The sequence below is a fragment of the Mastigoproctus giganteus genome, chromosome 2 (assembly GCF_048544385.1).
Source record: "Mastigoproctus giganteus isolate SK-2022 chromosome 2, ASM4854438v1, whole genome shotgun sequence".
Taxonomy (NCBI): domain Eukaryota; kingdom Metazoa; phylum Arthropoda; class Arachnida; order Uropygi; family Thelyphonidae; genus Mastigoproctus; species Mastigoproctus giganteus.
In genome coordinates, this window is record NC_143576.1 from 187,256,607 (window position 1) to 187,276,313 (window position 19,707).

At 38.5% G+C, this 19,707-nt stretch overlaps 1 protein-coding gene across 1 annotated transcript in view; it reads right to left on the reverse strand.

Moving 5' to 3' along the window:
• LOC150089844 (macrophage mannose receptor 1-like) overlaps window positions 1-18,280 on the reverse strand; it is a 75,654-nt gene extending 57,374 nt beyond the window's left edge. The window contains exons 1-5 of the mRNA XM_090390110.1: window positions 18,093-18,280; window positions 10,068-10,111; window positions 9,896-9,949; window positions 9,000-9,169; window positions 1,076-1,250 (exon numbers count right to left, since the gene is read on the reverse strand). Of these exons, the coding sequence (XP_090246236.1) occupies window positions 1,076-1,250; window positions 9,000-9,169; window positions 9,896-9,949; window positions 10,068-10,111; window positions 18,093-18,280 (631 nt within the window). The remainder of the gene's footprint in view (window positions 1-1,075; window positions 1,251-8,999; window positions 9,170-9,895; window positions 9,950-10,067; window positions 10,112-18,092) is intronic.
• Between the last annotated feature and the right edge of the window lie 1,427 nt (window positions 18,281-19,707).

Genomic DNA, 19,707 nt, shown 5'->3' on the forward strand with positions numbered 1-19,707 from the left:
AATAATGATGGAAGCCTCTTTAGCCGCATGGCCACTTATATTTTTAAATACGAATGCATCAGCGAAATGATATTAACTAGTTCTTGCTGAGGGCCTCGGACTATCAGAAGTGTTCCTGATCGAAGTTGGTTCCAGTTTGTGTGCACAATTCGTTTGAAGCAATAAATAATTAACAACAAATCGCATATATTTAAACAATATTCTATATTTCATTCAGTAAATTAAAGGTCACAATGTATTAATCTGTATTCCAAAAAACAAAACAAAACGATTCTTTGTATTCAGGCACAGTTCCAATCGCACAATGATATCCATGGTTAAACAGTTCGAGATAGTCCTAGTTTTAATAAATGCTTATTATATTCACACATTAATGATGATTGCTTATCTTTCCGCTTACTTTAACCTTTAATCTCTGGTATTCCGATACTGAAGGGATAGGTATGGTTTTCTCCATAATAAAGATTATATTTAGTTACCTCTTCATCGGCCATGATTAATTATGAGACGCAAGTTATTCATAAGGCCAAAATTTAAAACAAATAAAATTCATGCCAGTAGCGTGGCAAACCAGTTGAGCGAAAATATAAACGAACCGTACATAATAAAATAAAAGAAGGGTGGGGTGAAGATAAAGGGTATTCCAGAAACAACGCTCCTAAAATAATTTAGGCGCGTTGCTTCTTGGATTTTCTAAATGTATTTTAGAACAAGCCGATTAATTGAAAATTTAGCGGCGCCCCTCTGATGACACCAGGTCCGAATGTGCATTAATGCACTGGTTTTTGCAATACTAATTTTCTTTATCTTTCTCTTTTCTGTTCTTTACTTTTATGGTGATTAGACTGTCAATTAATTGAATATAAACTTTCAATTAATTTGTATATACACATTTACTGATCTACACAATTACAGCACAAATTGTACACATTTATTTCATTCTCTATTGCGATTCTGAGAAGAGAGGAGGGGGGATTATTTCCAATTTGTTTCGACTCAAAATTTCATAATCCATAGGATAAATAGAATAAATTAAAGACAAATAGGATAAATTCACCAATCACGATTTCCTTACCTGAGTCTCTTTCCATGTCGGCGCATCGTTCTTGATACAAAAAATTGTTTGGTTGATTTAAAGCCCACTTCTCGAAGTTTAATATTGATTGGTCGCTCCACTCAAAGGCTCCATCGAATCCTAAAGCATTAAGACCAATCCACACTTTACTCATGCTCCAGTATCTTTTAGAAACCTAGGGAATTGCACATGTCAGTTTTTAAAACAGCACTCGTTTAAACACACTTTAAACGCTGTTAAAAATTATCTCCACTTTTTCAACCATAATAAACTCATTTGTTATTCAATAATATGTTACAGCATCTGTATCGGATCTCAGTCACTTGCAAACTGGTTTATTTTCCCACCGCCCAGAAAATTGTGCGAAAGCTGTTAACGAAGTTAGTTTCTGAGTTTTAGACTGTCCTTATATGTCATAAATCTCACTTAGTAATTATAATTTCGTTTTCCCGTGTTTAAGACTGAAATTGGATGAAGCAATGGTTAACAGCATTAACAGGTTAAAGTTAACGTTATAATGTGTATCAAACTAAGGTTGTTTATGAGGCATCAGTACGTTGTGTACGTAATTGCGTGAATTCTTCGGCCAGTTTGCTGGTTGAAAAATACAAATTTCTGACAGAAAAAAAGCTACGTAATCCTCTCATTGAGACCAATTAATTCGGCTACTCTAACGTGAGTTTCTGGAAGAAAAACCATGCAACCTTCGCATGAAGCCAACTAACTGAGCCATGCTGTGAAAAAAAATAAAAAAAAACAAAACGAAAAAAATTAAAAATCATCATTTAGATGTTCGAAGTCAAGACTTTTCCATGCTGTGGTGGTGATGGCGCTGATTACAACCATTGTGCTACCCATGAGGGTCCAAGTGCTAAATTGCAAATGATTTTATCGTAGTTTAAAATGTGAAAGTTATTTGTATAATTGGATATTTTTAGGATAACGTCCATGGAGACACACAACTCGTTCAAAGCCTTGATTAAAGCGAGTTATCAATCTGGTTTTTGCGAATAAGCGTTCACATAATCACATTATATTCAAAAATGTAGTGATATGCAACTGAACCTGCGGCATCAGGTCTTCTCGGCTAACGCAGTGCATATAAGTACCGTTCTCCCCACGCTGCCAGTGGAAAATACCCGAGTTCGAATCTCATCAATAACGTGACTGAGTTGATCAGTCTCATTCAAGGGGGTGGAATCGGCCACAGAATACAAGCAATTTGCAAACATAACAAGATGCGCCTAAAAATCGTGCTACGAGAGGCATTTGAAAAGTTCGTGGCCTGAGTATGAACAGTTTATTTCAGGAGTCGGGTAAAAAGTTACTTTTAATACGTTATCAGATCTCTAGGAATGCATCCATTGCAGCAATGATGTCACTGTCGATTAGAAAATGGACACCAGCCAGGTATTTTTTCAAATTAGGAAATAGGTGAAAGTCCCATGGTGCTAGTCCTGATGAATATGGGGAATGGTCCAAGGTTTCAAAGTGCAGCCATGGCAATCACAGAATTGTGAACAGGCACGTTGTCATGGTGGAACAAGGCTCGTTTGCTGAGTTTTCCTCGACATTTGTCTTTGAGGCTTTTACGCAAACACATCACAAGGTCTGTGTAATATTCCCCTGTAATTGTCTGACCTTTCTGAAGCTAATCCGCTAGTAACATTTGATCAGCATCCCAAAAAAATCCGATGCCATCACCGATTGCCAGAAGAAGAAATTGACTTGGGTTTCTTTGGAGTAAGAGAAGAGCTGTGTTTCCACTGTTTCATGGAGTTGAACTAAGGTTTTGGAGCCGCCCTATGTAAGATGCTATACATGTACGTATATGTTTGGACTGCTACTTTGACTATCGCTGAAAGTCATAGAGCCAGTCTCGTGTATGGTCGCAAGCCTTGAAAGGAAATTTGCCGGATATACTTGAAAACGATGCCAACATTAACGTGACTTAACAACTCATGTGAGTTTTTAATCTGCTGTCCACAACTTTGGGACACATCGTGCCGACACCTTTTTCATAGTGAAAACCTGTTATAATAATAATAATAATAATAATAATAATAATAATAATAATAATAATAATAAATTCTTTATTATTGCTGATAAGTACAGAACATGTACTAGAAACAATAATACTCATCACGGCGACATGGCCAGGAGTTTTACATTATAAATGAGATTAATTGGCAAAATATTTTACCGTTACAAAAAGAATTCGCGGGACAGATTTTGAAGGTGCAGGAGGATGATTGGAAAAGAAAAACAATAGCAATCGAGGAAGCATCTACAAAATTGTGTGAAGTCCTCGGGACAATCGCTCGCACCCTTCAGGAAATAAGTGCTGAACGGTGTCTCTGCACTAATGACCGCTGCATAGTCACAAAACGGGATGCAGCCACGCAAACAACACCCCTTGAGTCTGCCGAACTGCTTACACAAAAAGAAAAGATGCGCAATAAGAATCCCTTTAGGGTGGCTAAAGAAAATGAAAGCGCCCTTGAAACTCTTCTAATCAAATCAGATTACTGCAAGTTCCTTAAATCACTTGAGAATCGGGATCAGAAGAAGAAAAGCGACAAACGTCCACAGGAAGTAAACAAAGCCACCCGTGTAGTGAACTACACTAATAAGTTGACTCTGTTTCACGAAAGAAATGATCATATTGTACCACACGACAGACATGACCAAGCTACTGAACCGAGAATCGCTGACCAGAGATGTGTTTCGAGAAGCAAGAGCCCCGCCCCATTTTCTCCCCCACTAGAAGGCAACCAAAGAATTCCAACAACATTAGTCAACAAGCGATTATCAAAGACTCACCCTAGTAAACAGACGCTCGCAGAGAAATATGACATATCTGTCGCTTTGCCCAGAACCAAGATATTTGTCTCCCGGTTTGGACCCTCAACAAGCCCCGATTCCATAAAGAGAATGTTTCTTGTGGAACACAATGTCCGCATCGAAGTAAAACAGCTTAAAACTAGGCAAACTGGCTACGCCTCATTTCTAGTAAGATGTTCACCCTCTGCCTACGAAAAAGTTCTGGATCCCGACTTCTGGCCTCCAGGCATACTTATCAGACCTTTCTCTGACGAAAAAAGGACATCCCCTCAGCAATCCCTGCTTACTCATCCTCTACAATAGCAATCATCTATTCCGAAAAACCTCCATCCATGCCACACAATCAGGGTCTTCTCGCAAAATGTGCGCAGCATTGTTAACAAATTGGCCCCTCTGCAATCTTTCCTCCTGCTCGACGAATATGATTTCATCTGTATCCAGGAAACTTGGCTTAACCATGGAAGACAACTCACCCACTTGGCCACTCCTCACCATTACAAAAATGTTTGCAATGGCAGGGACCTCAAACGTGGAGGTGGCGTCTCCATCATTTACAAAGACATCCATCACCTTGTGTGTGCACAACTCAGCGACTCCCCTGCATTTGAAGCCATTTCTGCAATTTTTACAGTTAAAGAAGTGAGAACTCGAGTTGTAGCGGTATATTTACCTCCTGACCATAATCCCGACACAAGGGATGAGCTAACTACCTGGATTATAACCCACCTCAAGCCTCACATGTTCACCTTTGTTTTAGGAGATTTCAACATGCCCTCCCCAAGACACGAAGCTGCTTTGAAGGACGTCGTACGCTCCTTCTCATCTCTAGGCCTTAGACTAACCCATACGCAACCTACAAGACGACATCAAAACCTAGACCTCTTATTTCATAACCTTGACCATCTTACTCTCACAACGCCGATTTTTAAGTTTGCATCAGATCACCTCCCAATTTCCTTTGATAGTGAATGTCTATGTTCTCCCCGACAACTTGAACAACATGACCATAAAGAATCCCAACTCAAGATCTTCTCATTAAAATATATGCAACCTCAAATCATCCTACAAAGACTAAAAGCTACAGACTGGAAAAAAATTGCTGCTAGCCATCCTGATCAAACGCTTACCAATTTAGCAAACTTGTTAAAAGACATCGCCTGTGAAGGGGCCTCCAAATCTGTACGCCTGTCTCCCAGGACCAAGAACTGGTTTACCAGCGACGCAAAACTCGCCTTCATCATGAAACAGAAACTATACAGGAAATGGCAAAAAACACGGGATCTAGCCGACTACCAACTCTATAAAAAACATCGGGCACGCTTCCTACGCATTCGGAGGAAGGCGCAGAATGACTGGATTGCACACAGAATGAAACTTGGGAAAAGAATCTTCACCAACAAGAATCAACAGTCCCCCATGTCCACTGACACCTTCCTTGCATGGGCTAACTCGCTCGCAACTAAGCCCCTATCTGCCCCAAACCCCTTTATTCGGGTTAATCCACCAGCTAACCAGACATCACTGGATAAAATAGCCATCACAAAAGAACGCCTTACTGAGGTCATCAACAGTCTTCCCAACAAGTCTACCACTGGCCCGGATGGATTCCCTATTTTCATGGTTAAACTGTGCAGTGTATATATCATTGATCTCTTGCTTGATGCATTCAATTTCGTCCTCGTAACAGGAGTTTACTCTGCTATCTGGAACACATATTATGTTTCTCCAGTTCCAAAAAAGTCTAACCCAAAATTGCCTAATGACTACAGACCAATTTCTGTAGGATGCACTTTTCTCAAAATCTTGGAAAAAGCCATACTTCCTGCTCTCATCCATCACATGTTCGGCCACAAACCTCCATACCTCCATAGTGTACTACCTGGACGTTCCACGATCACCAACCTCTTGGACACACTGTTCAGAATTGAAAGTACCTTAAGCAACAAAGAGCAACTGGATATTGTGTTTCTCGACATTAAGGCGGCCTTTGACAATCTGTCCACCCATGCATTATGTACCATACTGTGCAACTATTTCAAAATCTCTGGCAACATCTTAGTTCTCCTTAGGAAACTCCTTCAGTCCAGGATCCTATGGATCAGAAATCAAAACCATAATCACCACATTCTCTGCTCCAGAGGGCTCCCCCAAGGGGGCGTTCTCTCTGCCGCCCTCTTCGCCGCATCTTTAGAACCCTTCCTATCAAACCGTACTAATTTTACCACCTACGCAGATGATATTAAATTCTTCGTCAGCACAAAATGCCCCCAGTCTCTCCAGTCTATTACTGTGAGCTCCAACCGACAGCTACATGAACTGGAAAACTACCTTCATGCGATTGGGCTCTCCATTAATAAAGAGAAAACTGCACAACTCTCTATCACCAAGAAGAAAAATACCAACGATGTGGACATCATTATTGCGAATTCTCCAGTTAAAAAAGTCACCCAACATAAAGATTTGGGTATCATCTGGGACAAAGACCTCACCTTCTTGCCTCACTTTAATGCCACTCGAACGAAAACATATTCGGCTTTATGGGCAGTAAAACAAGAGATCTCCAACTTCCATAACCCGGACCTTATCATCAAATACATTCTTCGTTGTATTTTCCCAATTCCATTATATGCCTCAACTATATGGTCCTCAGCACCCTCATCATACCAAGCCAGGTTCCTCTCCCTGGAATTCTGGATCTTGAAATGGCTAAATAGGGTTGCTGGGCTAACACCTACAATCTCAAAATCTGTTCTGGTCACCAATCTTAATACGCTTCCTTGGAGGTATCACATCATCTCTAGGAACCTTCTTACCCTCTCTCAGCTTCTATCCGGAAAACTGAAGTCACCCGATATTTGGGATATCATCGCTAGACCGTCCGACAGGAGAAGATGCCAGTCCAACACCTCCCCATACAGATCGAAGCTGCGTAGCATGTCCTCCTTGGACAATATGTTTCCACACAACTCCTTCCAAATATTTAACAGATTAGCCATAGACGCTGAGAAACTTTGCAAGGACAGAACCTACAGATCTTCCATTCTTGCAGACATGTATTCCTTAGTCAAGTTCTAGGTGGACTCTCTGTGATACCGCAATATCCACGCTTCGATGTATCCGGATGCACTTTTATTTGTTGTAACTTTATGTTTTTGCACTTGTTGTAACTTTATGTTTTTGTACTTGTTGTAACTTTATGTTTTTGTATCTTCACCAGTGGCTGTTTAAGGCCGTATATTGTATCTGGCTCTGTATGCAATGCATATGTCTGTATTTTATGTTTTTTTCTCTGTATATAACTCATGTCCTCTAGCTGCATAGCTGTAAAAGGACATTTCTTCGGAAATAAATTGATATTAATAATAATAATAATAATAATAATATTAGTTACACAAAATTAAACATGTAAAAATGAAATCGTAATAATGAAATATGAGGACTTGAACATCATATGGAGGAAATTATCCCAGTTCCACCGATGTAATCCACTCGAGGAGCATGTGACGGTATTTGTAGTCGGTAGCGATTTTTTGTAGGTCGACTCTAAGACGGAGCAGTGCCTGAATTTTGGGGAGTGCTTGGGCAGGTAGGAACTGACTACAAGTTTCAACCGGTTGTATTTGAGGATTAGTGTGGGCTCTGACCTCAAGGATGGCGGAGGATTGTGCCACTGACAGAAATCCCAGATGTTTGGGGCGTTTGTCACTCCTGTGTACCTTTTTACTGAGGTCATTAAACGCCTGTTGTCAATTAACCTCGGAAGCCTGGGTACATTTAGCTACTCAGCCATGTCAGTTGTTTTCCGTTGAGGGGGTCGGCGATGCTTATTTGTGGCCCATTTCAGGGTCCAGTATTCATACGAGAACACCGGTTTTTAAAGTGAGGGCGACGCAGATGCCCAAATCTCAGCAGCGTATAAAATAGCCGGATAAACAGTGGCTTGAAGATATCTGGTAGTGGTTGCGGCATCGTTCGGCATCGTTATTATATGGTACATACGTTCCGATGACCCAACAGGTTGGAAAAGTACCGAACTGTTGCTTGTCGATCACTCATCACCAGATCTTTCCTTTTCAGTGACCTATCTCTACTCATAGATCTGCATTCTTTCTCTATTTGTTCTTTAATTTTCCAGTATCTGGCATCCTTTAAAGTTGAAATGAGTGATTCTTTCCTGCACACGGACCTTAACCATATCATGAATAATGGCGCACACTTCAAGTAAGTAGTAATCTGCTTCTCCATTGGAGCAACTTAACACTGAGGCAGCCGGTGGGGAAGTAGCTATCTCCTCAACATGAGTGTGATGCACTAAGCAGCAAACCTAGTTGCTCATTGGTATGCAAAATGAGGATGAAAAGTGTGGCGTGAACCAAATGATGACATGCATCCACACTGTCTCGTGTCCACCAGTTAGGTGGCAGGACGTGTTATCACAGTATGGAATATGTTCTGTCCATATGCACTATTAGGTTTGCTCATACCGTTAGAAGGCCACGTTATCTCCACCGAACTGGTCCTATACTTCAGAATATATTTCTGAAATATCGGACCAAATTCACCATGAAGTGCTTAATTTTTATCCGATCCGGATTACAATGGATTCTTTGAAGACGATAACGTAACTATCCACAGGGCAAAAACTGTATCTGAATGATTCCAGGATCATTCCCAAGATGACGTTGTCATCTATCCAGGCCGCCTAATTTTCTAGCTCTGAATCCAATCTGCGGTACATTGGAAAGTTCGGCTTCGCAGTTCTCTACAAATCACAATATACAGCAGCTGACAATTGTCCTGATGGAAGAATGGTGAAATCTGGAGCTCGACTCCCTCTGATATATATTGAAATCCATGTGACAACGTGTATGCGATGCAAATCTGGCAAAAAGTGACTATACTAGATATTGCATAAAGATTTATAATGTTTTGGTCAGTGAATGGCTAGTCACTGGGTCCAATATTTACCGTAGTCACAGCTTTCGAAACACGGATTGGAGAGACATTCCTTTTAAGTTTTTTTTTTTTCTAATTTTGAATAATTGCTGTTCTTCCCCCAATAAAGATGAAATATACTTACAAGTCGTAACAGGAACGTTGCCTCTTCTTCAGAGTGAACAGACACAAGTGAAGCGCCTTTACTTTCACAGTATTCTTCAGATTCGTGCCAGGATAACTTTGATGACTTTAAGATATAGCAGTACTCGTTGAAAAGAAACCATTCAGAGTCATCAGAGCTGCATTGGCGAACTGAAAGAGATTAAATTAATGAAACCGCTGTGTTCAATAAAGACAGTGAAAATAATAAATTAGTTGCGCCAAATTTCGATTTAAAAATATTTTCCCTCACAAACTTGAGTTAGTCTCAAATCAAAAAACATACCGAATCATAAAATTCAAATTTAAATTATCCTAAAATGCAATAACCACTGATCTGGTTGCAAATTTGCGCAACGGCCATTTTTTTTTTTTTTTTTTTTTTGCATTCAATTGAATAAATATAATTATAATTTATCTTAATTACTCTACTCGGTTCTTTACTATAATATAATGTACAGAAACATTATTTTCTATTGAAAAAAAAGTAAAGAAATATGCCAATATGGCAATAATACAGTAATACTGAATAATATAGTTTTATTAGATTACTTCATCTAATAAAACTATATTATTGGTGTAGTGGTTCCTTTAGCCAGCAACCGAGTGGATACCTATGTTCAGTACACGTGTTTCTTCTGCTGCCTCCCTGTGTCCAAATACTGGCTATGTAGTGTAGGTGGTGTCCTACATGGCCAGTATACATTCGCCTAGATGCCACGAGGTATTTTTCTGTGAGAAACAACCAAATTTATCGAAAGTCATCCGCATCCAGAATATTTTTATCAATATATGGCGGTTTAATCAGTGTGGGTAATTTAATATCAAAATAAATAAATAATAACGGAATTAGGGATATTTGAAATAAAACTGACTTACGTGGTTCTTCCGTAGTCGTAGTGACTTTTTCTGTAGAAGCAGAAGAAATTAAATCTGAGGGAAAAATGGGATAAAATTTATTTTAATCAACAAATGGCTTTTAAATTAGCGTAATTATTTAATAAATATATAATAAAGGATTTAGGGACATTTGAAGATAAAAATAACTTACGCGGTTCTTCGGTAACTTTTCTGTTGGAAGAGAAGAAATTAAACCTGAAAAACAAAAAGAGAGATTTAAAATGTGTCACAGTGATTCAATGTGTAAAATAAACGTTGGTTGACAAATTTTCAGGTATATTTCACGTGCGGTAGTTTCAAATTAGTTAATAGAAGTCAACGAAATTTGATATGACACGCATGGAGTTTCTTTAATACCGAAATGAATAAATGACTTACTCGTTCCTTTCGTGGTGCCTACATGCATTGGAAAAAAGGAGGTCAAACCTAGGCAAAAACAAATATAAAATGAGACATTTTCACTGAGAATCAATGTTTCAAAATGTACTAGCACACAAAATTGAAACGTGTATATGACAAAAACGGAGTAGTTATAAGAACTTTCCGACTTTTAATAATTAATAAAGTGAAAACGAAATTTGACCATCTAAGTGATTTATCCATCCCAACAAGTAAGTTCGCTTTTAAGTTCCTTATAGATAGGAATGACTCTGGGATAGGATAATTCGAGTGCTTGCAAACGTCATGGTCTTATTCTTGAAATAAACTTAAGTACCCAATTATGACTTCAAAAGAATCAGGTCTCCTTCTCCAATAATTTCATTAAGAGAGAGAGCTACCAAAAAAACACTGTTTATTATCTTTGTTAACAGCACTGCTTCCTGGAATGTCTGGCTTGTTACTCTTCTCGATGATCACAATGTTCTAATCAGTTCTTTCCTGAATAATCTGGTCATCGAGGAAGGACAGTAATGCATGTGGACAGTAATGGAAGGACAGTAATGCAAGGACTGGCAGAATTTCCAGAACGTGAAGCTGTTAACAAAAGTAACAACAGCTTGTAACAGTGTATTAAAGATTACAGTACGGAGTGAATTTACCGGACATACATTGTTGGTCCATTTTTATTTTAAACTAGTATTAGTTGAGAATATTTTAAGACATCCCCAAGAATGGCATGAGATACCTTAGCTTATTGCGGTCCAAAATGTCCCAGATATTAAGGATCGCATAGTACCATGTTGGATGGTGCTATGCCTCATTTTGACAATAATTCAAAGGGCTACAAGAAACCTCAGGGAAGAAAGAATCATCAGTCGCCATTTTCTACATTGCTTGCCAGCAAGATCGCCACCAAATTTCAGCAACTATTTGGCTATTGGGATGTCTGAATCACTGTTTACAGAGATATCTCTTCAACTCCTTTGCAGGAAGCAATCCTTCGGGTGCAGTGAACATTCTATACGAAAGTTTGAAGCAGCTGCAAACAACACATTGCCCACGTCTTGATTGCTGTTTTTTTTTTTAAATAATGGTGGAAACGTGAAGATTTGATCGTCAATAAAAATTGCTGAAAAATATACCTTTGGTTATATTTCTGATTTGTACTATTATATGCTAATTATATTTCTGATTTTGTACTAACTGGTGGTCAAATTTCCAACTATACTATATTGTTTCAAAAGAGTTCTCAGTGTACTGATAACAGTGCAAAGAACATTTTACGACACGACCTTTAGTTTTCGAGTTATTAATTTTTTTAAAAGCGGTAGAGGATTTTATAACTATCCTGTGATAGTTATAAAATTAGTATTGGTATTAATGGTGTAAATGTGGTTTCTTGAAAATCATGCAAGCTTGCTTTCTTGCAAATTTCAAGAAAGTAAGCTTATAGGGCATCAGCCAAAAAAAAAAAAATATATATATATATATATATATATAAATAGAAAAAAAAAAAAAAATCCAACTTCACTTATCCATCCACTCCAATAGTTTGTCTAGTTCTTCCTTGAATTCATTCAAACTACCCACTTCCCTAACAACGGATGGAAGTTTGTTCCAGGAATTAACAACCCCTTGGCTGAAAGCAAACCTCCGCACATCTGTTCTTCAACTATCTTCCTCAATTTGAATTTATTCCTTGTCATGTGTGTAGTTTGGGCAAGGAGAGGAATCCCATTAGTATTGAATTTGTTCAAGTCATTCAAAGTCTTAAACAGCTCAATCTGATCACCTGGCAGGTGTCTAGTATCCCCAGATGCTTCAATTTGCAGACGTGAAGCCTTTCTTGGTAAGAGCTTCCCTTTGTTCCCCCTCACAAATCTTGTTTACCCTTCTCTGTGCCTGTCCCAGGAGCTCTACATCATCTCTACAATGATGCCTCCAGATCTGTTATGCAGTACTCAAAATAGTTTGCAAAATAGTTGATACAAGTCTAGAAACAGCAACATTTTCTTTCAGTAACGAAATAAATAAATAATAATGGAGATAAGAATGTATGCTATTAGTCCCAACACGTGCCGCAACCAGCCAGCATCCTTTTACTATTCGACTTTCAACTCATAGAACAAACTTTACTTCTTCCTCATTTACTCCTTCAACTTCCGGTTTCCGGAACAACCTTCCTCCACACTTAGTTCCTGAAAATTACAATCTACAAAAATTCAAGTCTAATGTCAAGGGTATCTTCTCACCCTTCAAGCCATGTACGGTACTACGTACTACAGGTTCTAATACCTTTAATTTGGGGGTTTCTTAAAAAAAAATGAAGGAAGAATGACGTACGATTCTTCCATATTGACTTCGTCTCGTGGAACAGAAGAAATTAAATCTTGGAAAAAACAGATTTAAAATGAGGTAGTTCCATTCCACTGCTAATCAGCGTATAAATTAGACACCGCTGAATAAAGATTAAGGAATATTTGACGAGTGCAATGCTTTGAAAAACAGTTAACTGTTTTGAAAAGGAAGTTAACGAAATTTGGTATGATAACACGTGATTTCTTTAAATACCGAAATAAATAAATAATAATGGAATTATACATAATCTATATTTCCTATTACGCAATAAATATAAATATAAATTTAATTTTTTACGGATATATGAGGAACGACTTACGTGGTTCTTTTGTAGTATCTGTATTCAGTGGAAAAAATGAAGCTAAACATGAACAAAAATAAATAAAAAAATATATATATAAAATCAGACATTTTACTACTAATTATTGTTTGAATATACACTAATAGTCAAAATTTAAAGGGATACTATGATAAGAAATAGTCTGCGAAATGGTACAAAGAAAGAAGTTTGGAATGGTACACACAAACTTTCTGTTAACAGCGAAATAAATAAATAATAATGAAATTAGGCATATATAAAGAATTAATCCTTACTTGATCCTTCCTCATTGCTTTTCGTTGGAAGAAAAGTAGATAAACCTGCAAAAAACAAATATAAAATGAGGCACTTTATATATATTGGTAGTTATAATTTATTTTGATACTCGTAGTTAAACATTATTCTGCCACGTTTTAACTTGATAAAATATGGAATAGCGTTTAGTTCAGTGTAATTACCTTAAATTTAAAATTAAAACTGGACCGCTTTTGAAACATTGCATGGACTGTGTTTTAAGCCCGCGTTACTGCTATTGTAAATATAATGAATGCGAACTGCTCTGACCTAGCGGTTGTGCTGAAGTATAAACAAGAACACTTACTTTCTAAAAATTATAATTATAAAAATATTGCAAAATTGACAATTTTTATTTTTCACTGTGCAGTTTGAACTAGAATTTTTAATGTTTTGGTTGTATTCCGGTAGTAATTATCACGTGTTTAACATTAATTATTGATCGATAATGTCCATTTATAAGTAACTGGGGATTTGCTCCAGCCCTAAAGGTTCTGGCATAGAGTTAAATGAGTTCGTCTGAATACCGCACAACAGTCAAAGTTCACTTATCAAATACTGTACATGTAGTTCTGGTCATGCATTTTGTATTTATATCCGCCCAATTGATCACTCTTTCTATAACTGTGTCATCTCTGGTGTGTATAGGGTGGTTACTGGTCTCTCTCTCTCTCTCTCTCAACTTTTGTTGAGGACTGTGGTCTGAATCTCGACTATTTGTGAATTTTCACGAGACTCGTTGAAACGGAAGTCGTGGAGATATTACGATTTACTGCGAATCGATGAGAGAGAGACACAGATCGTGGACTGCATTCCACACAGACCACTTTCCCTTATCCTAGGGGAGCGAACGTATTCACCTTAGCACCTATACAAGACTAAGAGTTTCCCGAAGCATATATCCAAACATGCATCATTTCTCAACTTTTGCCTACCACGTTCTGGTTCTCCTAGCCGTGCACCACAGACCGACTGACTGGTTAGAAAGTAGTAGTACGAGTTACCATCCCTGGCCCCAGGAGGCGGAATTTACATAATCTACACTTTTCATTAATTTGGAACACAACGCAATTATGACAACTTCAAGTGAAATCAATAAAACTCAAGTCAGTCAAAACTTTATTTAGTCTGCGCATGTAGTAGCATAGTGGTATCATCACCATCCTCCTCACACCAGGTGGAAAAGATTCGAATCCCGTCGATGACGCGAGGAACTTTAATGGGTTTTTTTCACTCCGTGGTTGAGTTAGTCGGCCTCAGGCGTAGATAGCAAGGTTTTCCACCCAAGAAACTGGAGTTTTTCGTCCAGCAAAACAGACAAATAGACCATAGAACACACGCAATTAACAGACATAAGACGTACAGCACGGCAGATGAATTTAATTATTCGGGTGGCCTAAAAGTAATAGTTGGGTTAGGTTAGTCAAAATTTTGTAAACAATAAAACTCCGTAAATATAAAATCAACGCTATTTACATATCTACAAATAAATTAATCAATAAATTAGTCCTTGTATACAACGAAGAAATCCGTGATCTTTGTGTCCCTCTCATCGGACCGCAGAAAATCTTATCACCACCAGTTCCGTTTCAAAAAGTCTCGTGAAGAAGACATGTATTCTACTCCTATTTACAATATTTACATCACGTCATCAAAATTTGCTTCCTCCTAATGATATTAGTAGCAAATATCATAAACCTGATATATTTTTCTTTAGAACTAAAGACTACATAGAGCGTCTTACTTTCAAACCATCTCATTATCTCCATTCCGAGATGAATCTTTCACCAACCCAAGTTAGTGAAGTCTTTCTTTGACCACATAACAATCATATCGCCAATGTCAGCCAATTCTTATTTTTCCACATAATGGACATCAGGCACATAACGGAAGGTGACCGATCCACATCAGAGCCGATCCATCGTTCTTGCCACAACCTCAATAAACTCAATTTGAAGATTATCTCTCTCCATTTTTAAATCTCGTTTATCATAATGTCTTCGTATATCTGGGCATGATCGAACACCATATATATCTCTACAGATCTATTCCACTTTGTTGAATACTGCAATGCTTTCCTCATTATTATTAGGATAATAGGCTCACACCCAGCTATTGCTCACATAGCATCATTGGATACGGTTATTTTAACTAGCGCCACCCTCAGAAAAGCATGCCTTTGGGCAGACAGCATACATCTCTTAACACAAAAATAATGAATTCTTACACCCCACGTTTCTCCACACGCATACTTCGCAATGAGGAGAAATAACCACCTATATAGTATGTCTAAAGCGTTACCCTTAATGCTTCACTAAGGAGTTACCCTTAATGCTCCACCAACTTCTTCAGATTTGAGTGCACTGATCTCACTTTGTCTCTTTTATATTTCGCGTAGGGTAAAAAGGTAAGCTTCTCATCTAAATATTTGACCCAGGAGGCAAAGCACTGAAAAAGCTCCCATCATCATTTGGGCCTTAAACATTGTAAGATAGTCGCCCACCACAGTTCGTCGAATGACCCTTAAAGTCAACAAACACGCCCAATACATATTTTGTCTGTGCATACTTTATTCTATCCTCCACTGCGAAAAGAGCAATTCTATGGAGCAATTCTTCTTGTATACATATTTATTTTTAGATGTCATTTCCTTTTCCTGATGTATCTTATTATCTCTCTTTATCCTACAACAACAACAACAAGAATTATACACATATGGCGCCTCCGTAGCCAAATGGGAAGGAGCAACAGTGCGTAGCACACGCTTCTTGTTTAGATCGGGGTTCGAGCCCGTCACCACCAAATATGGAGGATGCGGAAAGGTCAGGGAATGACCACCGCATATCCCGGAGCAATATGGCCTTAGTTGTTAATGCTCCTAAAAACCAAATAAACAATATACACATATAATAAAACAACTGCCTTTCTTTCTACAAATTTTTAACAACTTTTCAACTTCGACAAAATCCTTTTCAGTGCCATGCCACTTTTACTGCTTCCTTCGATTCAGCGATCCTCCAAGAAAAGCGGCCCTACATAGTTCTCCTCCCAACCTATTGTATCTAGAGGACCAGGTCTTACAACTTCATAAGTTACCCCCTTCTACCTTAAATTTATCAAACATAATTTGATAGTGCCAACTCCAAAAGTATCATTAACCTTAATTTTCATAAAATTGTGCCACTACTGACGTTTTGCACTCTTAATCATTGACACATATTGCCTCTTTAATTCCATATATCTTTCTCTAAACTCATGCACTTTAACCTCTATCCTATACCACTTTGCTATCTGAAAAGCTATTCTTGATCTATTTACTGCTCTTCTAAAATCCGAGAGGGAAATGGACAATCACAGAACCTAGTGTATAGCGTATAGCGTTGATTTTCATGCAGCACTGAGGATCCACCCAACTCCATGTTTGTATACTGTGTCGCAATAACAAACTCTGTAAAAGCCAGAGATTGCATGAATTTTACTGTTGGTCAGTGTATTAATGTTTGGTTGCGTTGGTCCTCCAACTATTTAGCCGCAGGGCCCCTATTGGGATCCCACGTTTCCGCCCTCTACCTCGTGTGACAAGCCGGGTGTAGTAAGAGATAGAAAGGTCTCTGGCGGAAAAACTCTGGAAAGTGAAGAGAGTTGGAACACAGGTGAGAAGGAGAGGAACAGATAAAACCACCTGGAAATAGGAAGTTATAGGGACAGATGGGTCCCTATGGAAGGAGCCCATTCTCCACGGGGGGACTGCTAAGAGCAGGAAAACATTTGTGGTGGTCGAGTCCACAAGGCGAAAAGATTGAATGGGAGGTGGGAAAGGGAGACAGAGACTGTAGGGGATTAAAGTCATAGGAACAGGGCAATTATGTGCAGGATGAGATCGTACTGCGGGCGTGCAGTGCTTTTCTGTTAGTAATGACACACTAGCCAGGCCAGGTAAATTGAAGCTGGTATCAATAAACCCACGTCATGCCTCAGACGTGGGATTTACTGATGACTCCTCAGGGTAAGGTCTCCCCTGATAAGTTCTCTCCACTGCAGTCTAATTTGGATGGCCCTATTAGAACAACACACAGTCTATATGTACTTGACCTAATTGCATACCTGTCATATTTAATTACACAATTACACTTTTTTTGGAGCAATGTGAAATCTCTTAAACTTTCTCTTCATAGACCCTGAAGCCCTTTACAAACTCTGAACTATGTCAACTTTCTCACCATCCAAGCTACCTTCCCACCTTCCCTCATCTCTGATATCAACTTTTCCTGTACAATTTCATCAAACTTCTGCCAGCTCACATTCCGAATTTAAAATCTATCAAAGATATTTTTCTCATTAATTCCACGTCTCCCAATCAAGCACCAGTATCAATGTATAACAAATGTTATACATTTGTTATACATTGATACTGGTGCAATTATACATGCAATTATACTGGATTTGTTATACATTGATATGTTATACACACCAGTATCAATGTATAACAAATGTTATACATTGATACTGGTGGCCCAATGCATTTGAACTTTCCAATTGTTTATCGCATTTACAATAAAAGGGTTAGCAATACTTATATCTTTATACTGAATCTCCTAAAGTGCTGATTGACAAAATTGATTCACTACACCCAATTGTCTTGCATTAATGCCTCTTCAAACATTTCACCTTTCGTATCATTACAACCGTTTCCCCATGTGCTTTAATTTGAATTTGTATCAACCCCATACCTTCTCTAAATATTGTAAAGACGAATGTAATTTGTCCAGGAACTGACAGTAAACTCCTCCAAAATTTCACACAACTTGAGCAGACACACATCACTTGTGTAACTCAACTCTCCAATCATCGTCAACATGAATGACATCATTATGAATAGCCACCGTAGTAAGATGGTAGCCTGATTGTTCCGCCACGATGTACGATCTTGCAATCCTAAGGATAACCACGGACCTCATTCTTAAAAGCATAGGTGTTTTGTACCAAGGCCAGGTAACAACTTTTTCATACATTATCTTAGAAAGCTGGCCTGCCACTACATTAACCCTCTGGCCATTCAACTCAATTATTTTAAATTTCTTATTTCTCGTCCGATTGACATTAACCTCCATATCCAGAGTTATTCTTATAAGTCTCATAATTCCTCTTACATTTCTCATATTCCTCATTTATTATTGAATATCACACCTTCTTCCTCTTCTTTTACAACTGGCATACGCCGAATTTTCCTCTTTCCTCTTGCAATCTTTAAATTAGTGACCCTTCTCAACACAATGATCACTCACATGTAAGGCTCCTTTACTAAATCTAGCCACGTTCCCATAATTCATATACTTTAACACTTCGGCAAAATCAAAATATCCTTCACCCTGAAGCAAGGCCAGTTTACACAAATTCTTTCACTTTAAATGAGAGCATCACGAATTCCCTTCGAACTTCTAATATTCATTTCACCGTATCTTGTTTGCGACACTTGCCACGGACCTTATAACAACTCACTCCTGAAATTGTTGTCACTAGACATCTTTCTTCTGTAACATTTTCGTCCAGAGCTGCCTTATGAACTCCTCATTCTCAATGTTCTTGTCGACATTAATGATTTTGACAAAGACATTGAGAAAGAGGACATTATCTTCATTCCAGATTTTCCTGGAACATCACCTTTTAATCCAATGTTTCTTATCTTTTGACACTCTTGAATCACTTTAACAATAATAGGTGAATTAGTCTCGACTACACTGATGTGCAAAACGTAAGGACCAACACAATTTTCTAAAGGCTACAACCACGAATTCTTTAATTAAGGTACTCTTTACTGATGAGAATAGATTCAGTCTCAGCAGCGATTCTGGATGTCAGCTAATCTGGTGAGAGGTTGGCACACGGTATCACCCCGTAAACATCACTGAAAGGGATCGATATGGCGGTCGAGGTGTTCTCGTCTGGGGAGGTGTCATCTTGGATGGACGTATACAACTCCAGATACTAGAAGGCGGTACTGTAACCTGTGCACGCTACTGTGCTGAAGTAATTCTTCCCCATGTGCGTCTGTTGCGAGGTGCCATTGGCCCCGAGTTTGTGTTTATGGATGATAAAGCCACACCCCATTGCACTGCAGCAGTTGATATGTTTTTGGAAAGTGAGCATATTGTTCGTATGGATTGGCCTGCCCGTTCCCCGACCGATCTAAATCCCATCAAACACATATGGGATACTCTGGGCAGACGCCTAACGGCACGTCCACGACCACCAGAAAATGTTCACCAGCTGAAGATGGCGCTGACAGAGGAATGGACGATGTTACCACAAGAACTTATCAACAACATTGTTCTAAGTATGGACAGGCGGTGCAAAGTCTGCATCGATATTAGTGGTGGCCATATTTCCTACTGAGGACCACCTACAGACCAGGTGATTGTGAAGATTATGACAAAAGCCT